Source organism: Pinus tabuliformis, chromosome J (assembly GCF_031772625.1).
Source record: "Pinus tabuliformis cultivar Carrire ecotype Pingquan chromosome J, CPIR1, whole genome shotgun sequence".
In the NCBI taxonomy this organism is placed as follows: domain Eukaryota; kingdom Viridiplantae; phylum Streptophyta; class Pinopsida; order Pinales; family Pinaceae; genus Pinus; species Pinus tabuliformis.
Genome location: NC_142295.1, coordinates 1,072,833,527 through 1,072,842,681, shown reverse-complemented (window position 1 = coordinate 1,072,842,681; position 9,155 = coordinate 1,072,833,527). Strand labels below are relative to the sequence as shown.

General features: G+C 37.2%; 1 protein-coding gene across 3 annotated transcripts; it reads left to right on the top strand.

Moving 5' to 3' along the window:
• Positions 1-533: 533 nt before the first annotated feature.
• On the top strand, positions 534-7,954 carry LOC149230663 (oligopeptide transporter 7-like). Of its 3 annotated transcripts, XR_016248017.1 has the most exons (5): positions 534-757; positions 6,115-6,889; positions 7,144-7,299; positions 7,389-7,545; positions 7,675-7,954. XR_016248017.1 is itself a non-coding variant. In XM_089379037.1 (4 exons), exons 2-4 carry the CDS (start codon positions 6,864-6,866, stop codon positions 7,678-7,680), a joined length of 387 nt encoding a protein of 128 aa, XP_089235163.1. In that variant the 5' UTR covers positions 534-757; positions 6,115-6,863; the 3' UTR covers positions 7,681-7,954. The 3 variants fall into 3 exon arrangements, 2 of the variants coding, with proteins under 2 accessions (XP_089235163.1, XP_089235162.1); XM_089379037.1 differs by having other exon boundaries at positions 7,144-7,498; XM_089379036.1 differs by having other exon boundaries at positions 7,144-7,545.
• The last annotated feature ends 1,201 nt before the right edge of the window (positions 7,955-9,155 follow it).

The window sequence follows — 9,155 nt, the reverse complement described above, 5'->3', positions numbered from 1 at the left end:
TAGTATTAAATATTCCAACTTCACTTTCTTATTAGTCCCTGCCATCTGGCAATGGCCAGGGACTATAGCAATCGAAATGTTGTTTTTAGCATTAAATTCAGCTGCTTATCATCCCGAATAAGTAGCTACTATGACGAATAACCAAACTTTTTGAACAACAATCCAGTTGATCGTCTTATTTAGCCTCTTCCCGAGGTGGGAGGCTAAAAACATACGTTTATATCATATTTGCGCTTTACATTTAGAAATTTAGAAATTCAGCTTCCAACTAATGCTAGCATTAAATCAAATGTCAATCATATGTTAATCATAGTATATTTGTTCATAGTATATTTGTTTAGTATAATAGAGAACAAGGATCTTATAATAGATAACCATCATCGCTGATAAGATAACTATCCGTGCTGTCTCTGCATGTACAGCTGCCACAGCTTCATCGACAACTGTTATGGCTTCGACAACCGCTATGGCTTTTTCCAAGTGTCTTGATGCATTGAAGTTCTGATATTCAGAAAACTTGATAAATTCATTCTCGGAGCCCTTTTTTCGCTAACCTATCGCGCCCATGATTGTATGGTAAGAGAAGGGTACGAAATAATAGTAAACAGAGCACATCGCTGAAAGATTCTGGCTCGTACCATAATCACCTAACTTCGGTGGAAGCAGGAGATCCTTCGGCTGAACTTGCCCCCTGAGCAACCGCTAGATACTCTGGTAATGGAGTATATTTAGTATGGGTTGATTTTTTTAAAACCAGGTAAATGAAAAGAGCTGTCAATTCTAGATTGATTCAACCAATTTTGCATTTTTTTCCAAATACGTACCGCTAGACATTGTAGTAATGCAATATACCGCTAGATACTGTAGTAATGCAATATATTTAGTATGGATTTCTTTAAAACCAGGTAAACTGAAATTTCTTCATTCGTAACGTAGGAGCCAAATATAAACACGATTGAAACTTCTTTTCACGTCTGCCTTGAGTGTTCCTCCTTTTTTTCAGATTTTTAGCTGCCTATGCAATCAAATCATTTATTGTTAACCTTTACTTCACCTTAATCAAGTTTTTTTATACCAACATACCCCAAGATGGTAAGAAAACGTGTGGATACATCATAGAAAGGGATAAAGTGGGGAGCAATAAAAAAAATTGGAAAATTGGGCTAGGTTGATTCAACCAATTTTGCATTTTTTTACAGATACATACCGCTAGATACTGTAGTAATGCAATATACCGCTAGATACTGTAGTAATGCAATATATTTAGTATGAATTTCTTTAAAACCAGGTAAACTGAAATCTCTTCATTCGTAACGTAGGAGCCAAATATAAACACGATTGAAACTTCTTTTCACGTCCACCTTGTGTGTTCCTCCTTTGTTTCAGATTTTTAGCTGCCTATGCAATCAAATAATTTATTGTTAACCTTTACTTCACCTTAATCAAGTTTTTGTATACTAGCATACCCCAAGATGGTAAGAAAACGTGTGGATACATCATAGAAAGGGATAAAGTGGGGAGCAATAAAAAAAATTGGAAAATTGGGCCATACTTTATGGTGGGAGACAAAGAAATCCGGTTGTATTGTTCTTCTTTTTAATATGTATATTGTGATTTTTAACGCTTTTTTATTTAAATGTGAGTTGCATTTCCATAGTTCTAACAAACTAAAATCGTGCATAAATTTTTCTGCAAAAATAACTTTCCCTGATTCTTGCACTTTAGGGATAAAATGCAGATAAAGGCTAAAATACTTAGAATAAGATTAGGAGAATTGCATTTCAGAACCAAACCTGGTTTTTCGCTGTTGAGAAGCAATTGGCAGCAAGATCATCCACTGCAGCTGGCTTAGGAGCTCTTTCCCTAGATTTCTTCTCTCCGCGCACGTAATTTTCCTGTCCCCTGACATCTTTAATCTCCCCACAAAAAACAGGATCCGCTACCAGACAACGCATAATCTGAAGATTTTGTCATTCACTGGAACAAAAGACTGCAAAAAAATTGTGAAATATTAAAATGAGAACGTGTAAAAACTGCAAAAAAATTGTGAAATATTAAAATGAGAACGTGTAAAAACTAAGAAATCATTGGGAAAATTAGCCTCCCAGAGTAAAAGAAGTTTGCAGTGAAACTCTTGCAAATATTATAAGGGTTCGAAGGCAAGAAATTCAGTTGGTGAAATTCCAGGCACAATTTGCAGTTCGTCCGAGAAGGGGCAGCGAATGGGGATGCTCCAGGGAATGAAAAAGCCAGTTTAACTGGTGCTCCAACTGCTTATTTCAATGGTTCAACGAGTGCAGCTGATTCCTCGCTGCCACAGAGAATGAGTCCCTCACCTCCCTGTTGCCTCAGAGCATTGATCTGCTGTCTCAGGTTTCGCTATGACGCCTGAGTAAAAGAAGTTTGCAGTGAAACTCTTGCAAATATTATAAGGGTTCGAAGGCAAGAAATTCAGTTGGTGAAATTCCAGGCACAATTTGCAGTTCGTCCGAGAAGGGGCAGCGAATGGGGATGCTCCAAGGATTGAAAAAGCCAGTTTAACTGGTGCTCCAACTGCTTATTTCAATGCTTCAACGAGTGCAGCTGATTCCTCGGTGCGACAGAGAATGAGTCCCTCACCTCCCTGCTGCCTCAGAGCATTGATCTGCTGTCTCAGGTTTCGCTATGACGCCTGCGTTACCCAACATATGTTTTACACAGGCCAACACATGTAATGTATGTGGTTGCATGCAATGCACGTGGTAAAGGCTTATTTTGATGGCTCATGACACAAATGTCATGAGGTAAACAATATCCACCCCGTCTTAAATCAGTATATTGCATACTATGTTACCAGAAACGGGAAACGGGAAACGGAACGAGAAACGAGAACGGTACGAGAAACAGAGTTTGCAGGTTTCTTGTATAAGAAACGAGGAGAGAGAAAAAACAAGATTAAATGTTAACAATATAAAACACAACATTAATCATAAAAATCTAATGTTTCCACATGTGAAGTTTTAAAGAAACATCTATAAAGAGTGATTTAATTTTAATCATAAAAATCTAATGTTTCGACATGTGAAGTAGGTGGGTCATCCTTATTTGGATGGTAAATATTTTAAAGTCTTCCAAAATATTCCCAGATTAATAATTGTTATGGTTTTAATAGATTATAGATTATCAGAATATCATTATTTTTAATTTTTTTGGCCTGGATTTTACAATACTAACTTTGAGCTGAAAAATATGTAAAATAGAAACAGCGGAATCAAAGATTATTTATCAAATGAAACAGATATGGAATGTAGTCAACTTATATATATAAGTGATGTTGGTATATGATCAATGTAATTACCATTTTTTTCCTTTGAAAAAAAATGATAATTGTTTTTATTCGTAAATATATATAGCCTTGGGAAGATCTGTGAAATTTAGAATTACATGGGCATTGGGGATTCCAAGATAATCTGCAAATCTAGTGGTCCAGATTGAAAAATCCTGATAAGCTAAAACTTTTGGAATCTAAAAAACCTATGGTTGAACTGACTAAAGCAGTCCTTCATGAATTCTATGGTAAGTTCAACGTAGAATTGAAGGGGTTTATATCTAAGGTCATGACAGCTTCAATTCAGTAAGTGCTAGAATATATACACCTGCATAGAATACGCAATTAAACAGCTGCCCAAAGTGGGAACAACAGCCAAAAAAAAAAGGGAGGTTGTAAGATGAAGGCACAGAGTCAAAGGGTCCTTCAACGTAGAATTGAAGGAGTCTATATCTGAGGTCATGACAGCTAATAACCACAGTAAAATGGAAATCAACAACTGATCCAGAAATTAATGATGGAAAAACATATTTGTGGAGTAATTGAAACTTCCTAGAATATGATGTATCATGTATGTGTCAATTTGGTGTATCTCAGTTGGTACAGTAAAATGGAAATCAACAACTGATCCAGAAATTAATGATGGAAAAACATAGTTGTGGAGTAATTGAAACTTCCTAGAATATAATGTAAGTGTCAATTTGGTGTATCTCAGTTGGTTGTGAGGAAAAATTGTCATCCTAATTACCCAGGTTTAAATGTCACAACCGCAGTAAAATGGAAATCAACAACTGATCCATAAGTTAACTTGGTGTATCTCAGTTGGTTGTGAGGAAAAATTGTCATCCTAATTACCCAGGTTTAAATCTCGCAACCGCAGTAAAATGGAAATCAACAACTGATTAAGGAATTAATGACGGAAAAACATAGTTGTGGAGTAATTGAAACTTCCTAGAATATGATGATTGGTCATTGGTGAATTGGATTTCATGAATTCTATGGTGAATTGGCTGTAGACGATAAAAATTACTCATATTTGTTTATGAACCAAAGATTGTGTGATTTAATTGGGAAACTATCTTCTTTAAGAAATATATTCTTAACCTATAAACGTTAAACCTAATTAAATCATACTAGGCTATTCAAAATTTTAATCTATGTTAAGGCCATTTTCTTGCTTGGCCATTGTACGGCCGGGAAAAAGGCAATACTGACGCAGCGAGGTCATTTTCTTGCCAGCCAAAAAGCAAGCACTTAACTGTCCATCTTAAAAGCGTCTGTCAATCAACAAGTGCAATATCTTGGTTTCTTTTCGCTAATCTCCTTTTAAAACTAAATCTGTCCATTTGCTGGACCCTTGGCGGTAGAGTGAGAGCAAATTATTATCAGTATAGTGCTCATTTCAGTCACACTGTGCTGGATCTATTAAATCTTCATGAGCATCATTGTTTGATTTCTAATACTTAATTTGAGTAAATATGTGACCACAGAGACCAGAAATCAGTGGACTTACCAACAGTTGCAATCATTTAAATACATTGAAATTTTGAATGAATTATTTTGTACTATGCAAGACCTGTTATATAAAGGCTCTCAGCAGCAGGGGCATTTTGTCTCTGTTTGAAAATAGATGTTACGGTTACGGTTTACCTATTACAGTTTATTTTGTCAAGATATTTTTTAAATTCAACAAAAATTCGAAACCACAGCTAAAATAAGAACACCGTTTACAGTTAAAGATCAATTGCTAGCCTAGGTTCATTGAAACATACCAGTGAATTGGGAATTCTCACAAATCCAAAATGCTATGGACTCTGTTCGATGCGCTCCTCTCTGATTAAACTGCTCTTGACCGGTGTCTGTTGAAAACTTGAATGACGAACCTACGCTCCTCTCAGCTTAAATCGTGCTCACACCTCGCGTTACGGGCAGGCACTACGCTCCTCTCAGCGTAAATCGTGCTCACACAGCCGCTGACTCACAGAACTCAAGTTGGAAACCACTATTTTTGAAATGGACCAACTCGGCAACTTTTGTTTTTTAAATGGGATTTAACGAAAAAACGGAGACGGAACCAAAACGTTGCAGGGAAAACGGATAAACGTTTTTGCATAAAACGTTGGGGGAAACGATCAGTTTCGCCAAAAACCAGTTTCCTGTCAATAAAAACGAGAACGCCCGTATAAAACGTGGTTTCCCGTCCCGTATGGTTTCTGGAGCTGTTTTTCGCAGAAATGCTGCCAATCGTTACGTTTCTGGTAACATAGATTGCATATTTTAAAAATATAATTCCTTTTTATATTTTAAATTTTTTTAACCTTAGATTGAAATTTTAAATTCGTTACATAATTCCAAAAATTCTAATTACATCCCACGAAAAAATTGGGACAAGATTGAAACCTATATAACATTTAAAAAATATACTATTCTGAATTCAATGGCAGATACATATTGTCGTTATTAAAGAATATAAATCTTTCTTTATTCCTGGAGTGCATGGAAGGTGAGAAAAACTTATTATTAAATGTACACAACCGTCTTTTCTTGGCAAATAAATTTGCATACTTAATTCCAGAAATGCACAGCGTGTAAAATCGAGTTGACCAAATGTATGGGCTATTCTGAAGTTATGTGTCCTATACTTAGCTTTTGAAATCAGCTCTGGACATGCATATATTGCGTGAAAATTGTGAATACTTCAGAAGTTTGCTCTTGAAAAATAAGTCATAGCCATCATTATAACAGTGCCTGTTTTAGCAACAATATGGGATCAAACTAACTTTCCCTGATTCATTCTTCCACTTTAGGGATAAAATGCAGATAAAGGCTAAGATCAGGAGAATTGCATTTCAGAACCAAACCTGGTTTTTCACTGTTGAGAAGCAATTGGCAGCAAGATCATCCACTGCAGCTGGCTTAGGAGCTCTTTCCCTAGATTTCTTCTCTCCACGCACGCAATTTTCCTGTCCCCTGACATCTTTAATCTCCCCACCAAAAACAGGATCCGCTACCAGACAACGCATAATCTGAAGATTTTGTCATTCACTGGAACAACATTCTGCAAAAAAATTGTGAAATATTAAAATGAGAACGTGTAAAAACTAAGAAATCATTGGGAAAATTAGCCAAGTTTGCAGTGAAACTCTTGCAAATATTATAAAGGTTCGAAGGCAAGAAATTCAGTTGGTGAAATTCCAGGCACAATTTGCAGTTCGTCCGAGAAGGGGCAGCGAATGGGGATGCTCCAGGGAATGAAAAAGCCAGTTTAACTGGTGCTCCAACTGCTTCTTTCAATGCTTCAACGAGTGCAGCTGATTCCTCGCTGCCACAGAGAATGAGTCCCTCACCTCCCTGCTGCCTCAGAGAATTGATCTGTTGTCTCAGGTTTCGCTATGACGCCTGCATTAGCCAACATATGTTTTATCTGCTGTCTCAGGTTTCGCTATGACGCCTGCCTTAGCCAACATATGTTTTACACAGGCCAACATATGTAATGTATGTGGTTGCATGTAATGTATGTGGTTGCATGCAATGCACGTGGTAAAGGCTTATTTTGATGGCTCATGACACAAATATCATGAGGTAAGCAATATCCACCGCGTCCTAAATCAGTATATTGCATATTTTAAAAATATAACTCCTTTTTATATTTTAAATTTTTTTAACCTTAGATTGAAATTTTAAATTCGTTGCATAATTCCAAAAATTCTAATTACATCCCACGAAAAAATTGGGACAAGATTGAAACCTATATAACATTTAAAAAATATACTATTCTGAATTCAATGTCAGATACATCTTACCGATGATCGTTCTCTTCCAATGTTTACATTCAGGGTGTGGGTGCTCGGATTGCTTTCATGCATTACTCTGTCGTTTCTCAACCAGTTCTTCTCATACAGAAGAGAACCTCTTACTGTCACTGCGGTCTCAGAGCAAATCGTTGTTCTGCCAATTGGGCATTTTATGGCAGCAGCACTGTCCAAGAGAAAGTATGGGCTATCCTGTACCAGATATGAATTTTGCCTGAATCCGGGACCCTTCAATCTGAAAGAGCATGTGCTCATTACTATCTTTGCAGGTGTTGGAACCACATCGGTGACAGCGATTCACATTGTAAACATTGTGAAGATCTACTACAGAAGAAATCTTGATCTCCCAGTGGGCCTCTTGGTAGTCATCACATCTCAGGTGATAATTCTTGATTGAACTTCTTCAATCCACATTCAAAAATTCAGGTAAAGTAGGTTCATCAGATGTTTATTTTTCATTTTAATTGGCAGCACAAATTGTTATCTACATGAAGAACATTGGCGAAAAGACATCCCTAACCCCAGTGTATTTGCCATGAATTAACTTTATTTCAGAGTTAAACATCTGAAAAAAACAAGTATCGAATGAAAGCATCAGTAGCAGATTCGGTTGAAGCGGTTGAACCACCACTAGCAACAGAGATGGAAGCGAAGGTAGGAGCACCACGCCCATCGGCATCATAGCTACCAGCGGACCTGCACTATAATCAGTAGTTGGTAAAGGCTTTCATTTCCAGTTCAAGTTTGGGATCGAGAGTCTGTAGTTCCATTCCAAGGTGCATATCAAGGTGCATATCCATACTCTACGCAAGTAGATCCCGTTCCACCCACAGCATAAATATAGGCCGTCCATGCAACCTTTACCTTAAGCTGGCTGGCTTTACCTTTGCTTCTGCCGGATCAACTTCAATTGGTGAAGCCCTTGCGTGCTTCTATGCAGCCTTAACCTCTGTTACTAGCTCTCGATATAGAAGGTATGCATGCCGCGGACCAGGAACTGCGTATGCATCTGCAAGTGATCGGTAAACTGAATCTTTCACTAGAGCATTGGCCTTGGTGGGTCACCTCGTGTCTGGCAACGGTATCCATCAATGACCGGTGACTAGACGGTTTCTCCCATGTTCGACTTAAACTCATGTATGAACATGGTGTATATTCGTACACATTTCAGGTTTGGTTTGAAGACCTTGGGCTCATGGATGGAATTACTCCTTGCTTATCAAACACGAGTAACAAAAATTACATGAAGAGCTCAGCCTGTTTGAGTTCCTCCAGATTAGGGCAGGGACTAGCTGCCCCGCAGCTCATCTTGTTCACTCTAATTTTGTTCGAACATTCACTTTAAACTTGGAAGTGATAATAAGTTTAGAATACTTTGCATTAAGCCCTCGTATATATGAGAGGGCATGGAAATATAACTCCATTATATAGGGAACGAGTGACCTTTATCATCGTGGTGGACAATTGAATTCTTGTACGTTAAGGCGTGTTGTTGAATTTACGATTCAATGATACACATCTTAATTTGTAAGGTGTTAAATGTTTTGGGATTTAATGGAAATTGTTTATTTACACATTATAGTTGGAAAAAAATGTTTTTCCTAGCATGATTTTGACGAATTTTGGTGGAAATTTTTTGAAATCTAGGTTATACTTGTTAAGTTTCAGAATTTTAAGTGTTTTAGGGGTTCTTGAGGATGCTGAATCTATTTCCACTATTAAAAAAATCATTTAAACACTCCCGGTTTCATATATTTTGAAAATAAAAATCGTCAAATTCTAATAAGAGATTTGTTATTCGGGCAAAATTGTCGCCTGTTTAGACAAGTCCCATTATAATTATGTAATTGTGTAAGATCTTGTGCTTTGTTATTGGCGATAGATGCACACTAATGTTGGATTTTCACTTCACCTCATTGGGAATCGATTAGGTGGATGAACCGCCACTCTGGAATCCACCCTGAGACCACTCAAAAAGGTAATGATAATGGTTTGGAAGTATACTAATGCCTGTGGGTTTTGGTGTAATGGAAAAC

Excerpts from the sequence above, each read along its gene's own strand:
- LOC149230663 (XM_089379036.1), top strand. The coding sequence starts at position 6,864 with ATGGCTCATGACACAAATATCATGAG. Across the intron at positions 6,890-7,143 it reads CATGACACAAATATCATGAG|GGTGTGGGTGCTCGGATTGC; the intron begins GTAAGCAATATC and ends GTTTACATTCAG.